The 20,057-nt window shown below is 43.3% G+C and overlaps 1 protein-coding gene across 6 annotated transcripts in view; it reads left to right on the top strand.

Annotated features, from left to right (window-relative positions):
• Positions 1–429: 429 nt before the first annotated feature.
• Positions 430–20,057, top strand: part of LOC149434226 (AP-3 complex subunit beta-2-like) — a 151,503-nt gene continuing 131,875 nt past the window's right edge. For 2 of the 6 annotated variants that reach the window (XM_089663982.1, XM_089663980.1), the window contains exon 1: positions 430–709. In XM_089663982.1, the coding sequence (XP_089520108.1) occupies positions 603–709 (107 nt within the window). In that variant the 5' untranslated portion in view covers positions 430–602. The remainder of the gene's footprint in view (positions 710–20,057) is intronic. The other 4 variants (XM_089663985.1, XM_089663984.1, XM_089663983.1 and 1 more) reach the window with 3 other exon arrangements.

The raw sequence follows: 20,057 nt of genomic DNA, 5'->3' as shown, positions 1-20,057 counted from the left end.
TTTGTTGCTGTCTGTGCCCCCGTTAGGGAGACTCACCCTCTCTATTTGTTTCTGTTTACCATAATCGTCCAAAGTGAATGTAAAACAAAATACCAAATTTTAGGTTGACACCCGAACAGGAATAGAGATGAAATCTGCCAATGGTGACCCCGGTGGCACCCCACTTTGGATTTTTGTTCACTTCCTGTTTTGGCTATGGGACAGGAAGTATAGGGAAATTTTCTCAATGGGACACAGATGGCCAAAAAAAATGACAAGGGTTATAACCCTCCCATCCAAAATAAAGAAAAAATGCCTTTCGTTCTACTGTAACATATAAAAGCCTATGTGACATGCTATTGGTTGTCTTTCCACATGTGAGATTCTGATGATTGGGTTTAGGAATCCATGTGTCCTCCCCGAACATACATCCTCATCATTTCACATCATCAGGTGCCAGATCACAAGCTGCATCCATGGTGACAACGCTGGGTGGAGGTGCAGTGGCAGGCAGTACAGGGGTTAAGTGGGGGGGCTGAAGATTGGAGCAGAATCACCTCCTCCCGTGACGTCATCACAGGCTGTATACTGCCAGGCGCTGTCCGCACACACGGTGCTGAGCCATGTCCGCCAGTCCGGGCTACAGCGAGGAGAAGGGGGGCAGCCTCGGGGAGCCCGAGTACGGCCAGGACCCGGCCAGCGGCGGCATCTTCAGCAGCGATTATAAGAGGTGAGAGGCGGCTGTGTGTGATGGGAGGACCGCCATTGTCAGGACATACGAGGATGGAGGGAGGGGGATGGGGTTATCTGTGAGCGGAGGAGGGGGCAGGGAGAGCGCTACATCCAATCGTGGCACACACACATGTCATCTCTTCAAGGGGGACTCCACTCTCCATCATAGGGAGCCTCTGCCTGGTGTTGGAGGGTCCTCACACTGACAGACATGGGCCTGATCAATACAGCAAGGATTACCATTACTACCTCCACTAGAAGTATGAGGATGGCCATAGACAGACATGGCCCTGATCAACGCAGACAAGAGTTACCATTATTGTATGAGGATCTCCATAGACAGACAGTACACGGGCCTGATCAACACAGCAAGGGTTAGTATACTACCCCAGTATGAGGATCTCCATAGACAGACAGTACACGGGGCTGATCAACACAGAAAGGATTACTATACTACCCCAGTATGAGGATCTCCATAGACAGACACAGGCCTGATCAACACAGCAAGGATTACTATACTACCCCAGTATGAGGATCTCCATAGACAGACATGGGCCTGATCAACACAGACAAGAGTTACCATTATTGTATGAGGATCTCCATAGACAGACATGGCCCTGATCAACACAGACAAGAGTTACCATTATTGTATGAGGATCTCCATAGACAGACAGTACGTGGGGCTGATCAACACAGCAAGGATTACTATACTACCCCAGTATGAGGATCTCCATAGACAGACAGTACATGGGCCTGATCAACACAGGCAAGGATTACTATACTACCCCAGTATGAGGATCTCCATAGACAGACATGGGCCCGATCAGCACAGCAAGGATTAGTATACTACCCCAGTATGAGGATCTCCATAGAAAGACACGGGCCCGATCAATACAGCAAGGATTACCATTACTACCTCCACTAGAAGTATGAGGATGGCCATAGACAGACATGGCCCTGATCAGTACAGACAAGAGTTACCATTATTGTATAAGGATCTCCATAGACAGACAGTATATGGGCCTGATCAACACAGCAAGGATTAGTATACTACCCCAGTATGAGGATCTCCATAGACAGACACGGGCCGATCAACACAGCAAGGATTACTATACTACTCCAGTATGAGGACCTCCATAGACAGACATGGGCCTGATCAACACAGGCAAGGATTACTATACTACCCCAGTATGAGGATCTCCATAGACAGAAACGGGCCCGATCAGCACAGCAAAGATTACTATACTACCCCAGTATGAGGATCTCGATAGACAGACAGTACATGGGCCTGATCAACACAGGCAATGATTAGTATACTACCCCAGTATGAGGATCTCCATAGACAGAAAAGGGCCCGATCAGCACAGCAAGGATTAGTATACTACCCCGTATGAGGATCTCCATAGACAGACAGTACATGGGCCTGATCAGTACAGACAAGAGTTACCATTATTGTATGAGGATCTCCATAGACAGACAGTACATGGGACTGATCAACACAGCAAGGAATAGTATACTACCCCAGTATGAGGATCTCCATAGACAGACATGGGCCTGATCAGTATAGACAAGAGTTACCATTATTGTATGGGGATCTCCATAGACAGACATGGGCCTGATCAGTACAGAGAAGAGTTACCATTATTGTATGAGGATCTCCATAAATAGACAGTATATGGGCCTGATCAACACAGCAAGGATTACCCCAGTATGAGGATCTCCATAGACAGACATGGGCCTGAACAATACAGGAAAGGGTTACCATGATTTCCTCCAGTATAAGTTTGAGGATCCCCATAGACAGACAGTACATGAGCCTGATCAATACAGCAAGGATTACTATTACTTTCTCCATTCTACCCCAGTATGAGGATTTCCATAGACATACATGGGCCTGATCAATGCAGAAAAAGGTTACCATTATTACCTCCATTATAAGTATGAGGATCTTCATAGACAGGCATGGGTCTGATCAGCATGGCAAGGATTACCATTCTACACTAGTATGAGGATCTCCATGGGCAGACATGGACCTAGTGGGGGCTGATCCCTGTAACTGTTGGAAAACTAATGAACACCAGATCATTGTTTTCATTTATCAGCAAATACTTTAATAAAAAAATACAACCAAAATGGTAATGTTCACTCATTGTGATTAGGTCCAAACTATATTCTTTCATATATCCTTTAATTGACAATATTTAACAATGCACCATGTTGCTATCTATATACACACACAAACTGCGTAACCCTTCTAGGAACCCTCACTCTCTAGTTATCTCCTCCCAAGCTCACCTCTAGGACTTCTCCAAAGTATCTCCCATCCTCTGGAACTCCTTACCTTAATTGATAATAAAGATATCTCCTACTCTGTCCATCTTTAGGCAATCCCGACAACTTGTCTCATTAGGGAAGCCTATCACACCTCTAGCTAACAGCTGTATTTTTACTTTCTCAGACAATCCATCCCCATACAGTTATTACCTTTTGTTATCACTTGCCCTTCCCTTTTATATTGTATGCTCTCATGAACAGGGCCCTTTTATCCCTCCAGTATTGAATTGTTTAGTAACTGTACTGCCTCGTTTTATTTTGTAAAGCTCTGTGCAAACTGTTGCCTCTATATAAATCCTGTTTTATAATATTAATCCCTTATAATAATAATATTATTGGGCCTCGTACACACTGGACTTTAATGTGTTTAATGTCTCTGCACAGCAGAGAAATACACAGCAGCATGTTTCCCTAGTAAAACACACACAGCACACGCAGTAAAACAGCACACAGTTAAGCCTTTGATCACCCCGGATGTTAACTCCTTCATGCCCAGTGTCATTAGTACAGTGTCAGTGTTATTTATTAGCACTGATCACTGTATTCGTTGCATTCAGATGTCAATGACAGTCATCCAGTTCCCCCCCACTGTCAGAATGCCTGCCGCAGTCCTGGCGAAGTCGCTGATTGCCGCCATTACTAGTATAAAAAAAAAAAAAAATTCCAGTATATATAACGCCATTTGTAGACGCTAAAAATGTCACGTAAACCAATTAATTTACACGTATTTGGATTTTTTTTAGCAAAGACATGTAGCAGAATACATTTTGGCCTAAATTTATGAACAAATTTGATTTTTTTGTTAGTGGATGTGTTTTATAGCAAAAAGTCAAAAATATTTTTAAAATCTTTCAAAATTGCCGGTCTTTTTTTGTTTATAGCACAAACAAAACACGCAGAAATGATCAAATACCACCAAAAGAAAGCTCTATTTGTGAGAAAAGAGGACATAAATTTAAATTCAGTTAAAGTAATGCTGCGCGGTATCACAAACAATGGCCTGGTCAGGAAAGGGGGGGGGGGTAAATCCTCTGAAGGGCAAGTGGTTAAAAAAACAAATTAAAAAAGAAGCAAAAAGTGCCATATCCAGCCCCTGGGCCACAGTTTGGAGACCACTGCCCCAACAATGCGCTCCACCTATAGTCATTGTCAGGTCTACAGTGAAGGTGCAAACATTTTGTCCCACACATTGTGACAAATTGGAGAACAAAAAACATTTCAGGATTATAATGAATGTAATCTAATGTAACTGATGATACCTCTATTGCTACAATGACATGTAAGAATAATCTATTGTGGACTCACACGCAGGCCTAGGTCAGATGGAAGAGAGCTTATTGTCCTCTATTGCTGTTCTAGAAGTGATAGTCTATTCTAGGATTTCAGTTAGACTGCTTTCACAATGATGCGGTGAGGTCTGACCGCACTGTGGGAGCAGCGAAGTGTACCTGAAGGTTTGATGTGGGTTAGCTGCGCTTTTTCATTGACTTCTGTTATGTTCCATGATTTTGGTGTACTTTCTGAAAGCGCACCAAATGTTTGTTGCACTTTCAGAAAGCGTACCAAAAGCACAGGGCATAATAGAAATCAATGGGTAAGCACAGCTAATTTACATGAAGCCAGCAGGTACACTACACTGCTCCCGTAGGGCGGTCAAACCTCACCGCATCAGTGTGAAAGCAGTCTTCCATTCATGCTGCATTCACACCTGGGTATTCTGAAAAAACATGCATTTTTAGAAAAGCGGCAAAATGCTTCAAGCACTTGCGGTGGGCATTATTTCTTCATGGCACCCAAACACAGTGTGACTTGGACACGTTTGTCACATGAAAAAACAAATAAAAAACATGCTACAGCACACATCGCCAAAATTTAATCCATGAGCTTCTTTTATTTATTTATTTATTTTAGGTACTTATATAGCGCTGTCCATTTACGCAGCACTTTACACATATATATATTGTACATTCACATCAGTCCCTAACCCTCGAGGGGCGTACAATCTAAGGTCCCTAACTCACATTCATACATACACATACTAGGTACAATTTAGACAGGAGCCAATTAACCTACCAGCATGTCTTGGCAGGTTTTCCGCACAGCAGGCAGCCCATTCAGGTCAATAGGCTGTCTCCCCAAAAACTCGCTTAGTCATGCTGAACACAGAGCGATCACATCTTGACACATTGTATGCACAAATGTACATGTGATTTTTGCATGTTTTCAGGCTTGAACATTTTTGTTTTAGCCAATGGAAAAATAGTTACTAAGATGAGGGGCTTTTTCTGAGCATTGAGCAACAGCACATCACTTAAAGTGATTATAAGAGATCGATTTTAAAAACAAAATAATAAACATGTCATACTTACCTGCTCTGTGCACTGTTTTTGCATAGAGCAGCCTCCTCTTCTGGGGTCCCCCGCTGATACTTCTGGCTACTCCTGCCTTTTGAGTGCTCCCATAGTAAGCCTCATGCTTTGGGGGCACTCATGCAGGCTTGATCCCAAGCCAGGATGTGTGAGTCTATTGACACACAGGGGTAGATTGGACTGTCTTAACTACTTTGCTACTATAAATTCAGCAAAGTAAAGCCGTTGAAGATTGTGTTTTGATTGTGCCTGGAGGCAGAATCACACAAAGACCTCTCCATGCCTTGGTCTGGTCTTATAGTATTGTGAAGACACATAAAAATGGGATAGACCAAAAGGAAGGGACATTCAAGTCTGAGTCTCTTCTGGGGCCCCCCACTGATGCTCTCAGCTCCTCCTCTTCTCTCTGTGCCCTATAGAAAGCCACTTCCTATGGGGGAATATGTGCAGACAGACAGGTACCATGCTACCACTTGGAGAACTAGGCAGCCACCTAGGGCACAGCCACGGCCGCTATAGAAGTCCTCACAGCACATGTACACTGACATGCTCTCACTTCCCCGCAGCCACATAAACAGGAAGATGATCCCCGTCCTCGTTGCTGCTATTCACTGTTAAGCCCAACTGACCAATCACATGTACTGATGTCAGTAGTGGGCGGGCCACAGTTACCTTTCACCCCCGGAGAGCCATACGGCATGGATGGCCGGGGCTCAGCCCATGCAGTGTCTTCATCCCCCATGGAGGAGGGAGCAGGGTCCAGTGTGCTTGGCCTGACCTTCTCTTCCAGTCATGGAGTCGGTATGCATGGCAGTGTGGAGGTGCTGTGCCGGTCACTGGAGGAATTGTATGGTGGCAGTGCAGACTACAGCGAAGGTGACCCGGGTCATGTGTGTCTGGGGTTCCCCTTCCTCTCCTCTTCCCCAGGCACATGGATTACACCATCATCACCATAGGGGGTCACTTGACACCACTTCCAGCATAGGGGGTCATCTGACACCACCTCCACCACAGGGGGTCACCTGACACCACCTTCACCATAGGGGGTCACCTGACACCACCTCCACCACAGGGGGTCACCTGACATCACCTTCACCATAGGGGGTCACCTGACACTACATTCACCATAGTGGGTCACTTGACACCACCATCATAGAGGGGTCCAGACACCATGACTGGTAGGCCTGAAGGAAGTAGTAGGAGGAGAAGGGAATGCAATTTTGGGGGTGGGGGAGGGGTGTGCAAGTAGCTGATCTTGCCTAGGGCACAAAATAGTCTAGCACCGGCCCTGCAAACGCAATCTTGAGCCAGGCCGTATGGGTCCATAGACACACACAACACGGCTCGGCCCTCCTCACAGGATTTGACTGACAGCAGCAGGAGCCAATGGCTCTCGCTGTTCTCAGCCAAGCTTGTGAGAGCAGGGGAAAGAAGAACTGCACAGATGGGACCGCGCTGGATCCATAGAGGACTCGATAAAGGTAAGTATTTAGGAAGGGGAGGGGGAGGAACAGCAAATGAAAGGTTTTTCACTTTACTGCATAAAATGCATTAAGGTAAAAAAAAACTTTTTGACTTTAGAACCAACATTTTTTTAGTTTTGGGAACAGCGAAGAGGGTTTAGAACCCTTGTCAGTTTGTATTGTTGTCTGTGTCCCTATTAGGGAGATTCGCCCTCTATTTGGCCTACTTACCATTGTCATGGAAAGTGTAAATAAAGGAAAATCCTAAATTTTATGTTTAGCCCAGAACAGTTATAGAGGGAAAATCTTCCAATAGGGACACTAATTCTGGTGACCCTGGTGACATCCTGGGATTCCCTCAATTCCTGTTTTGGCTACGGGACAGGAAGTGAAGGGAAATCTCCCCAATGGGAGACAGATGGCAAAAAAACTGACAGGGGTGTTAACCCTTCCTTACTCTATCCAAAAGAACAAATAAGTTTTGCCTTTAGTTACATTTTAGCTGTCCTTTCTTTTATAAGGTGTTTTAACGAATTAACTTATCAGCTTTCCTTAGTATGGAGAACACCTTATTACAGAAAATAAAAACTGAACTCAGAGAAACGTAAAGTCCTTCAGGTGCAGCCCCACTGCAAGGATTACCTTCCTATTTATGGATAGGGGACCAGGTAAAACAGTTTTACTTACCCATAGGCTCCTCTGCTCTGCTAGACCGGTCCATGCAGCCTCTTCTTCCCTGTGCGCTAGTGGTCGGATGCCCCTGACATCATCAAGGCCAATGCAAGGACCACAGCACTGCATTGGACATGAGGATGCTGAGAGACAGTCCACTGCCAAAGTGTATGGAATGACCATTTGCTGGGAGTGTGGAGGATAAAGTAGGTAAAACTGCTTTTACTATCCCCTAGACCAGTGGTTCTCAACCTTTCTAGCGCCGCGACCCCTTAATACAGTTCCTCATGCTGTGGTGACCCCCAACCATAAAATTATTTTCGTTGCTACTTCATAACTGTAATTTTGCAGTAGGAGGAATAGTGCCACGTCATTGGTGTCATTGGGAGGAATAGTGCCCCATCATTGGTATCAGTGGGAGGAATAGTGCCCCGTCATTGGTGTCAGTGGGAGGAATAGTGCTCCATCATCGGTGTCAGTGGGAGGAATAGTGCCCCATCATCGGTGTCAGTGGGAGGAATAGTGCCCCATCATCAGTGTCAGTGGGAGGAATAGTGCCTCATCATCGGTATCAGTGGGAGGAATATTGTCCCATCATCGGTATCAGTGGGAGGAGGAATAGTGCCCCATCATAGGTGTCAGTGGGAGGAGGAATAGTGCCCCATCATAGGTGTCAGTGGGAGGAGGAATAGTGCCCCATCATTGGTGTCAGTGGGGGGAGGAATAGTGCCCCATCATTGGTGTCAGTGGGGGGAATAGTGCCCCATCATAGGTGTCAGTGGGAGGAATAGTGCCTCATCATTGGTATCAGTGGGAGGAATAGTGCCCCATCATTGGTATCAGTGGGAGGAATAGTGCCCCATCATTGGTATCAGTGGGAGGAATAGTGCCCCATCATTGGTGTCAGTGGGAGGAATAGTGCCCCGTCATTGGTATCAGTGGGAGGAGGAATAGTGCCCCGTCATTGGTATCAGTGGGAGGAATAGTGCCCCGTCATTGGTATCAGTGGGAGGAATAGTGCCCCGTCATTGGTGTCAGTGGGAGGAATAGTGCCTCGTCATCGGTGTCAGTGGGAGGAATAGTGCCTCGTCATCGGTATCAGTGTGAGGAATAGTGCCCCGTCATCAGTATCAGTGGGAGGAATAGTGCCCCATCATCGGTGTCAGTGGGAGGAATAGTGCCCCATCATCGGTATCAGTGGGAGGAATAGTGCCCCTTCATCGGTATCAGTGGTAGGAATAGTGCCCCATCATCGGTGTCAGTGGGAGGAATAGTGCCCCATCATCGGTGTCAGTGGGAGGAATAGTGCCTCATCATTGGTATCAGTGGGAGGAATAGTGCCCCATCATTGGTATCAGTGGGAGGAATAGTGCCCCATCATTGGTATCAGTGGGAGGAATAGTGCCCCATCATTGGTATCAGTGGGAGGAATAGTGCCCCATCATTGGTGTCAGTGGGAGGAGGAATAGTGCCCCATCATTGGTGTCAGTGGGGGGAGGAATAGTGCCCCATCATAGGTGTCAGTGGGGGGAATAGTGCCCCATCATTGGTGTCAGTGGGGGGAATAGTGCCCCATCATTGGTGTCAGTGGGGGGAATAGTGCCCCATCCTTGGTGTCAGTGGGGGGAGGAATAGTGCCCCATCCTTGGTGTCAGTGGGGGGAGGAATAGTGCCCCATCCTTGGTGTCAGTGGGGGGAGGAATAGTGCCCCATCCTTGGTGTCAGTGGGGGGAGGAATAGTGCCCCATCCTTGGTGTCAGTGGGGGGAGGAATAGTGCCCCATCCTTGGTGTCAGTGGGGGGAGGAATCATGCCCCATCCTTGGTGTCAGTGGGGGAGGAATAGTGCCCCATCGTTGGTGTCATTTGGGGGAGGAATAGTGCCCCATCGTTGGTGTCAGTGGGAGGAATAGTGCCCCATCGTTGGTGTCAGTGGGAGGAATAGTGTCCCATCGTTGGTGTCAGTGGGAGGAATAGTGCCCCATCATTGGTATTAGTGACACCAATGATGGGGCACTATTCCCACTGACACCAATGATACTTACCTTGCAGACCCCTGCTCCAGCCTGGGCTCGCTCGCTCCCTCCCTCTCCCATGGTACCGACACTTACCTGTCAGATGTCTTCCTTCTCCGGCCGCTCTCCTCCTCTTCACTCGCTCGATCTTCGCGGTGCCGCTCGGCTCCTCCTCTCCAAGCTCCACCTCCTTGCCGGTGATTGGCCGCCTGTGTGCCTCTCCTGAGCTACAGTGCCGGCGGCCAATCACAGGCGAGGATTGATCTCGAGGTGTGTCCAGATGACAGGGGTGGCATGTCATCCCGCCCACATCTGGAGACGGCGGTGGCGGCGAGGAGCGGTGTCTCGGTTCCTAAGACCATCGGAAATATGTGGAAGCGTCGTTCGACCCCCAGGTTGAGAACCGCTGCCCTAGACAAAAACAAGCCCCACTGCAAAGGAGAACATTTACTTTTCCTGAAGTTGGGCTTTAAAATGTAACCAGTTTGGGTCAGTAGGTGTAAGATTTTCTGAAATGCAGTGTGCATGCCATCCATAAGTACACAACGGGAGGCAGTATTTTCAGTAACCATATATGAAACTAAACAGATATCACCAAGGTTCTTGTAGTAGAACTCTTTAATTTTGGTTGGAAGCGTTGAAAACTTTGAAAGGCTTTTTATGTGTCACCATTGGAGGGGTTTCCTCTCACGTCCTGTCCCAAAGACACCACAGGAAGTACAAGGTGTTCATGCTAGTGAATGGAAATCCTGCTGTTGACAGTTGTGATTGATGTCCGTAGTGTAATATATTCCATGTGGTTTAATGTTGATAAATGTAAGGCTCTGCACTTGAGGGGCTAAGAATATGCATGCATCATACATACTGGGGGGGGGGGGGGTAAACTGGGGGAATCAATGGTGGAGAAGGATCTGAGAGTTCTGGTAGATCACAAGCTTAAAGCAGAGCTCCACCCAAAAGGGGAAGTTCCGCTTTAAGGACTACTCCCCCGCTCCCCATTAAGGATTGGCACCTTTGGGGGGGGGCGGGGGGAGCGGGCACCCGAATTTGACAGGTACCCACTCCCACTTCCGGTCTAATCACCTAGGCGATTGGAAGTGGAAGGTGTCCTCCCTGTAGTCTTTTGGGACACGTGACAGGTCCCAGAAGACTACAGGGCCATCCATGAAGCGCAGCGCTACTCGCGCATGTGCAGTGGGTACCCGGCTGTGAAGCCGCAAGCTGCAGTTTCTAAAGCGAACAAAATCCTATCTTGTATGAAAAGAGGTATAGACTCCAGAGTAGTAAGACCTCATCTGGAATATGCAGTTCAGTTTTGGGCACCAATTCACAAAAAGAACATTGGGGAACTGGAGAAAGTACAGAGAAGGGCAAACAAACTGATACGAGGCATGGAGGAGATCAGCTATGAGGAAAGATTAGAGGAACTGAATTTATTCTCTCTTGAGAAGAGGAGATTAAGGGGGGATATGATCAACATGTATAAATACATCAGTGGTTCATATAGTGAACTCGGTGTAGAATTATTCACCCTGAGGTCATCACAGAGAACAAGGGGGGACTCTTTGGGGTTTCTTTACTAAAGCTGGAGAGTGCAAAATCAGACTCCCTTCTGCATAGAAACCAATCAGCTTCTAACCTTAGCTTGTTCAATGAAGCTTTGGCAATGAAACCTGGAAGCTGATTGGTTTCTATGCAGAAGGGAGTCTGATTTTGCACTCTCCAGCTTTGATAAATAAACCCCTTTATGTCTGGAGGAAAAGAAATTTATTCTCCAAACACGGAAAGGTTTCTTTACAGTGAGAGCTGTGAAAATGTGGAATAGACTCCCTCAAGAGTTGGTTCTGGCCAGCTCAGTGGATGGCTTTAAAAAAGTCCTGGATTCTTTCTTGGATACACAGAATATAACTGGATACTAACATTTATAGGTAAAGGTGATCCAGGGAATATCAGATTGCCTCTCGGGGGATCGGGAAGGAATGTTTTTCCCATGCAGGAGCAAATTGGGTCATGCTTTGCTGGGGGGGGGGGGGGGGGGTTTGCCTTCCTCTGGATCAACTGTGGGTATAGGATTATAACTTTTTTTTTTTAATGGTTGAACTAGATGGACTTTGTCTTTTTTCAGCCAGACTAACTATATAACAGCAGTAAAAGCTGGGAGAGGTTTGCTTGCTCTGTACCTCCTCCTTTCATAAAAAAACCTTGTGTTCTTGTAGGTGAATGCAAGGCGCTCTGTGATTGGAGGAGATGAGGTACAATGTCAGAATCTTCCCTCCTCGAATCACAGAATGTCTTGCTTTCATTGAAGAGAATATAAGGCTTTTCATGAACGGAGGAGCTCTAATGTGGGTGACCAACAGTGCTCAGTGTACTGAGCATACGTCATTTTGAACTACAAGTCTCAGCACCAGTGCCTAAAGGAGGCTGCTGTCTGAACAAAAGTAAGATATGTGAAAAAAAAAACAAAAAAAAAAACTGTAGCAGCCAGAGATGGGGCACACATCAACAGAGCCAACTTATTTGTACTGTGCAAATGCCAAAATCAATGTTGCCCATGCTTCAGCTTTAACAGTTTTAGGAAGTTGATTTTGTTTTTGTCATGTATCCTAGTGCTTGACACATGATGGGGAGTCTTGACACTGCAGTAATTTGTCAGGGAAGTCAATTGTCGAATGTATGAATTAAAGTCAAATTTATTAAAGAAAGTTTTCTCCTTTATGAAAATGAATGCTGACTTTATCTCAAGTACCCCATAACATAAGTAGATATATTGCCAGCAATAAAAGATATTTAATCACCTTTTCTCCATCTTCTAAGGTGCAGGGGATGACATCAGCATCTTCTAATGAGATCCTGGAAATGCTGATGTCCTCCTGTGAGCCGTCAGTTCAGCACAGTGCTGGGAGTGTCTTCCCAGTGAGATGTGGAGTACTCTACTTCCCTCAGATCTCTCCAGAAGGAGGGTGACATCACCCCTATCTATGTACCACCAGGAGAAAGGGTATACTAATTTTTTTCTCTTACATGCGTTTTTTATTCACACCGGAGCAGAGCCTAATTCTGGTGATTTTGAAGCTTTTTAAAAAAAACATTTTACAAGCTTTGTGCAAGGATTTTCTATGTGTATCATGTTTCTGGTGTTTATTTCCTGGGCTGGGCAAGGGGAGGAAAACAGTTCTAGAGGAGGAGTGCAGTTCTTGGAACACAAAAATGCATGTGTAAATAAAAAAGAAAGAAAACTGGCATAGTGTAAAATCATCAAAAGTAGTATAAAGACACACTTTTCACATAGTTTCCATAAGGAACATCTCATCCATCCATTAGTGCTTCATTCAAAGACCAACCTGTAATATCCTGGCTTATGCATTTCGAGGCAGTGCCTCTTCATAAGAGCCAATTCACCAATACTAATATACCCCCTTCATCTCCCTCCATGCATACTTATAAAGACCACTTAGCATATATATATATATATATATATATATACAGTGGGGATCGAAAGTTTGGGCACCCCAGCTAAAAATTTGTATTAATGTGCATAAAGAAGCCAAGGAAAGATGGAAAAATCTCCAAAAGGCATCAAATTACAGATTAGACATTCTTATAATATGTCAACAAAAGTTAGATTTTATTTCCATCATTTACACTTTCAAAATAACAGAAAACAAAAAAATGGCATCTGCAAAAGTTTGGGCACCCTGCAGAGTTAATATCTTGTACTGCCCCCTTTGGCAAGTATCACAGCTTGTAAACGCTTTTTGTAGCCAGCCAAGAGTCTTTCAATTCTTGTTTGAGGTATCTTTGCCCATTCTTCCTTACAAAAGTCTTCCAGTTCTTTGAGATTTCTGGGCTGTCTGTCACGCACTGCTCTTTTAAGGTCTATCCATAGATTTTCAATTATGTTGAGGTCAGGAGATTGTGAAGGCCATGGCAAAACCTTCAGTTTACGCCTCTTGATGTAATCTCCTGTGGATTGCGAGGTGTGTTTAGGATTATTAACCATTTGTAGAAGCCATCCTCTCTTTAACTTCAGCTTTTTCACAGATGGCATCAAGTTACCATCCAAAATTTGCTGAAATTTTATTGAATCCATTTTTCATTCTACTCGTGAGATGTTCCCTGTGCCACTGGCTGCAACAGAACCCCAAAGCATGATTGATCCAACCCCTTGCTTAACAGTTGGACAGAGGTTTTTTTCATTAAATTCTGTGCCCCTTCTTCTCCAAACGTACCTTTGCTCATTCCAGCCAAAAAGTTCAATTTTAACCTCATCGGTCCACAGAACTTGTTTCCAAAATGCATCAGGCTTGTCTACATGTTCATTTGCAAAGTTCAAACGATGATTTTTGTGATGAGGACGTAGAAGAGGTTTTCTTCTGATGACTCTTCCATGAAGACCATATTTGTACAAGTATCTCTTTATAGTGGAATAGTGTACCACAACTCCAGTGTCTGCCAGATCTTTCTGGAGGGATCGTGCAGTCAAACGTGGGTTTTGAATTGTTTTTCTCACAATCCTGCGAGCTGTTCTGTCTGATATTTTTCTTGGTCTTCCAGATCTTGCTTTAACTTCCACTGTTCCTGATGACTGCCATTTCTTAATTACATTACGAACAGAGGATATTGACATCTGAAAATGCTTTGCTATCTTCTTATAGCCTTCTCCAGCTTTGTGAGCATCAACTATTTTCAGTTTCAGTTTTCTAGACAACTGCTTGGAAGAACCCATGGTGCTGATTGTTGGGGCAAGGTCAGATGAGTCTGGGCGTTTAAAACCTTTGAGATTGACATCACCTGGTCTTCCCAGACGATGATTGAGAACAATCCATGACACTGGCATGTCTCAGCTTTGCAAAGGGGGCAGTGCATGCTATAAATTCTGCAGGGTGCCCAAACTTTTGCAGACGACATTTTTTTGTTTTCGGTTATTTTGAAAGTGTAAATGATGGAAATAAAATCTAACTTTTGTTGACATATTAAAAGAATGTCTAATCTGTAATTTTATGCCTTTTGGAGATTTTTCCATCCTTCCTTGGCTTCTTTATGCACATTAATACACATTTTTAGCTGGGGTGCCCAAACTTTCGATCCCCACTGTATATACAATAACAAAATCATAAACTTAGAGCATTCTAATGTTAAAGTATAACAAAGCAAAACCTTTTTTTTTAGTTTTTTTTTAGTTTTAGATAAATGGGAGAGGGGTTAAAACCCTGTCAGTTTTTATTGCTGTCTTTGTCCCTCTTAGGGAGATTCTCCCTCTATTTGTCCTGTTTATCATTGTCATGGAAAGTGAAAATAAAGGAAAATCCCAAATTTTTTGTTGAGCCAAGAACAGTTATAGAGGGAAAATCTTCCAATGGGGACAATAATTCTGATGACCCATGACTCTGGTGACATCCAGGATTCATCCTGTTTACTGTTATCAATGAAAGTGAAAGAAAATCTCAAATTTTGGGTTGTTCCCAGAAAAGTAAAAGAGGGGAAATCTTCCAATGGGGACACTAGTTCTGGTGGCCTGGGGGTCCCCTAGGGATTCCCTTAACCACTTCAACTGCTCCTGTCCGGCCGTTTATGTACATGGGCCGGACGGGAGCAGTGCAGGAGCGGGTGACCAGTTATAAATGTCCTCCCGCTTCCCTGCCTGTGCGCGCTCCCTGGGAGCCCGCAGTCTGGTGCCCGCTGTGTCCGGAGGACACAGCAGAACACCGATTGCTGTACGGGACCTCTGTGTGAGGTCCCGATTAGGTGATCACTGATTGGCCAATCAGTGATCACATGAATAGTAGTAAGCAAGATGTCACTTCTGACATAATTGCTTAATACTTGTGAAATCTGTGAATGATCACAGAGGTCACATGGTACAAGGCTTTTCACAACAGTACAACAATGTGACAAGCTGTGACCAATCAAAGCTCGCACAGTATTTCTCCATTTGCAGACTTTATGGGTAAAAAAGCAATCAGTGTAAAAAAAATAAAAAAAATCTTCATCACCCCCCACAAGTAGGGTGACAGTATATTTAACCCCTCCCCCCATAGATAATAATATAAAAAAAAATGTAAAAATTAGAATTTGAAAAATTATACATTTTGGTTATAAACTAATTTTTTTTTTTTTTTTACTAAAAAGATGGCTGAATACATTTTGGCCAAGATTTATAAATAAAGATTATTTATTTGCAAAATTTTATAAGAAAAACACTTTTTTTTTTTCAAAATGTTTGGACTTTTTCATTTATAAAAATAAAAATCCCAATGTTAAATAAATACCACCAAAATAAAGTTTTATCTGTCTTAAAAAAAATGCTAAAATATTCATATAGGTTCAGTGTTGCATGTCAGCGCAATTGTCATTCAAAGTGTGATAGCAATGAAAGCTAAATATTGGTCTGGACAGGAAGGGGGTAAAAGTGTCCAGACTTGAAGTGTTTAAAGTAGAACAAAAGGCATTTTTTATTTTGTTTTGGATAGAGCAAGGGAAGGCTATTTATTTATTTTTTGCCATCTGTGTCCCATTGTGGAAATTTCCCTTGACTCCCTGTCCGATAGCCAGACAGGAAGTGAGAGGAAATCCCTGCAAATGAAGGGAATCCCTTGAAGACCCCCAAGTCGCCAGAGCTAATGTCCACATTGGAGCACTTCCCCTCTATTACTTTTCTGGGGACAACTCAAAATTTTGGAAGCTTCTTTTACTTTCACTTTCAATGCTAATGGTAAAAAAAAAACAAATAGGGAGCTTGAATCTCCTCCGGAGGCACAGACAGCAATAAAAACTGTTAGGCATTCTTATCACTCTGCACTTTATCCAAAAACTAAAGAAAAAAATTTGAAGAGATTTCCTCTTACTTCCTGTTTTGGATATGGGACAGGAAGTAAAAGGAAATCTCCCCAATGGGACACAGATGGCAAAAAAAACTGGCAGGGGTTATAACCTTTCTTTACTCTATCCAAAATGAAAAGAAAAATGTTTTCCTATTCTACTTTAAAGCCTAGAATAGCATAATATACTGTGTGTCCATGCTTTTGCCCAACACTTTAACACATCAACCACTTATTGTTGAATATCTAAGAACAGCAATACAATGAACAATCTGTATTGTATACATTTCATAATATGGCACAGTGGCTTAGTGGTTAGCACATCTGCTTTGCAGTAAATGGGTTATGGGTTTGATTGCCGACCATGGTGCCTCCTGCCTGGAGTTTGCATGTTCTCCCTGTGCTTGCGTGGGTTTCCTCTGGGTGCTCCAGTTTCCTCCCACACTCCAGACATGCTGGTAGGTTAATTGGGTCCTGTCTAAATTGGCCCTAGTATGTATATGTATGAATATAAGTTAGGGACCTTAGATTGTACACCCCTTGAGGGTTAGGGACTGATGTGAATGTACAATATATATGTGTAAAGTGCAGTGTAAATTGACAGCGCTATATAAGTAGCTGAAATAAATAAATAAATGTGTCATATTCAAGAGAATATGAGACTCCACTATGTTGGATATAAGTAACTATCAAAGGTGCTTGTACACTGCAGAAATAAACAAAAAGCCCATATAAGCGCTTCCATGAGCTTTTTATCGAAATTATTGTTTTTGTGAAATTTTACAGATGTTAAGCCGTGTACCAAATTTACAGAGAATAAAATAGTTACAGTCAGGTCCATAAATATTGGGACATCGACACAATTCTAACATTTCTGGCTCTATATACCACCACAATGGATTTGAAATGAAACAAACAAAATGTACTTTAACAGCAGACTGTCAGCTTTAATTTGAGGGTATTTACATCCAAATCAGGTGAACGGTGTAGAAATTACAACAGTTTGCATATGTGCCTCCCACTTGTTAAGGGACCAAAAGTAATGGGACAGAATAATAATCATAAATCAAACTTTCACTTTTTAATACTTGGTTGCAAATCCTTTTGCAGTCAATTACAGCTTGAAGTCTGGAACGCATAGACATCACCAGACGCTGGGTTTCATCCCTGGTGATGCTCTGCCAGGCCTCTACTGCAACTGTCTTCATTTCCTGCTTGTTCTTGGGGCATTTTCCCTTCAGTTTTGTTTTCAGCAAGTGAAATGCATGCTCAATCGGATTCAGGTCAGGTGATTGACTTGCCCATTGCATAACATTCCACTTCTTTCCCTTAAAAAACTCTTTGGTTGCTTTTGCAGTATGCTTTGGGTCATTGTCCATCTGCACTGTGTAGCGGCGTCCAATGAGTTCTGAAGCATTTGGCTGAATATGAGCAGATAATATTCCCGAAACACTTCAGAATTCATCCTGCTGCTTTTGTCAGCAGTCACATCATCAATAAATACAAGAGAAGCAGTTCCATTGGCAGCCATACATGCCCACGACATGACACTACCACCACCATGCTTCACTGATGAGGTGGTATGCTTAGGATCATGAGCAGTTCCTTTCCTTCTCCATACTCTTCTCTTCCTATCACTCTGGTACCAGTTGATCTTGGTCTCATCTGTCCATAGGATGTTGTTCCAGAACTGTGAAGGCTTTTTTAGATGTCGTTTGGCAAACTCTAATCTGGCCTTCCTGTTTTTGAGGCTCACCAATGGTTTCCATCTTGTGGTGAACCCTCTGTATTCACTCTGGTGAAGTCTTCTCTTGATTGTTGACTTTGACACACATATACCTACCTCCTGGAGAGTGTTCTTGATCTGGCCAACTGTTTTGAAGGGTGTTTTCTTCACCAGGGAAAGAATTCTTCGGTCATCCACCACAGTTGTTTTCCGTGGTCTTCCGGGTTTTTTGGTGTTGCTGAGCTCACCGGTGCGTTCCTTCTTTGTAAGAATGTTCCAAACAGTTGTTTTGGCCACGCCTAATGTTTTTGCTATCTCTCTGATGGGTTTGTTTTGTTTTTTCAGCCTAATGATGGCTTGCTTCACTGATAGTGACAGCTCTTTGGATCTCATCTTGAGAGTTGACAGCAACAGATTCCAAATGCAAATAACACACTTGAAATGAACTCTGGACCTTTTATCTGCTCATTGTAATTGGGATAATGAGGGAATAACACACACCTGGCTATGGAACAGCTGAGAAGCCAATTGTCCCATTACTTTTGGTCCCTTAATAAGTGGGAGGCACATATGCAAACTGTTGTAATTCCTACATCGTTCACCTGATTTGGATGTAAATACCCTCAAATTAAAGCTGACAGTCTGCAGTTAAAGCACATCTTGTTTGTTTCATTTCAAATCCATTGTGGTGGTGTATAGAGCCAAAAATGTTAGAATTGTGTCGATGTCCCAATATTTATGGATCTGACTGTATTATTTCTTTTAAGTAAATGCCATAACTCGAACTGTCCACTAGATGGTGCTGTGTGGACATAGAGGTTCAGATCCCTGGTCTCTGTGTACATTCTAGTTGCTGTTCATAAATCTGTATTAGAAGCCATAGAAAAGATGTAAAATAGCCCTCATTCCTTATTGGCCAGTGCAGCTGTCCGTAACATTGATTGGCCAGTACTGAGATGTAGGATGGAGCAGGACCAGATAACACTGGCCATACACAAGTAGAATTTTCTTTGAAAATTTTCATTTTAAAAACGTTTGTTCGATTTTCTGATCATTAATGTTGTCAAAATGTTGGTTTTTGCCTGTTGTGAATAAATCAAAGAGTGCGCTAAATATAGGTAAATACAAAAATTATTAGTTTAAAATAATGATGTCCGTGATAGAAAAAATTTTATATAAAATTTTATATATGCTGGTGTCGGCTAGACACCCTGTTTGTGAGTGCATTTCTGACGTTTTAATAAAACATTTTGGTTTTAAACGTACTGCACCATGATTTCCTTTTTTGATTCCCCGAACATGATCTATGGTATGGAGACGTGATGACTACCTGCTGTTAAGGGCTATTCCATATTGTGCTGCCTTGCTGCTTGCAGTATATTGCTCCCAGTTTGGATTACTTCTGCTGATCATCGCTCCCAGAGCAAACGCTATCTTTGCTGATTTATAATCTGGTCAGCATGGAGCTCTGGTGAGTGTACCCATTTCATTCGGTGGTGGATTATTTTTAATTTTTTTTTTTTTTTGCATGGTGTTTGATTTATACAAGATTTCAGAACTGTTTAATTACTTTGTTATGTTGGATGGACTTTTATATAAAATTTTTTCTATCACGGACATCATTATTTTAAACTAATAATTTTGTATTTACTTATATTTAGCACACTCTTTGATTTATTCACATTTTTACCTTTTTTTTGGTTAAGAGTGCAGCTTTTTTTCTATTTAGTTTGTGGCGCTTTTTTTTCTCTATTTCTCATATTATCCTTTGCCTGTAGTGACTGGAAAATTCAAAACAGTAGGACATGTTACTTGAATGAATGAAATTCTAGCAGTGAATGTGGTTTTCGCTCAGGAAATCTACTTACTCCAAAATTGGATTTTTTTAAGTTATTTATTTCAGGTATTTATGTAGCGCCATCAATTTACGCAGCGCTTTACATACATA

This window comes from Staurois parvus, unplaced genomic scaffold, assembly GCF_062004578.1.
Source record: "Staurois parvus isolate SC_StPar_1 unplaced genomic scaffold, SC_StPar_1.0 ptg001805l, whole genome shotgun sequence".
Lineage (NCBI taxonomy): Eukaryota > Metazoa > Chordata > Amphibia > Anura > Ranidae > Staurois > Staurois parvus.
The sequence above is the reverse complement of the archived record's forward strand: the minus strand, read 5'-3'. Positions and strand labels throughout refer to the sequence as shown.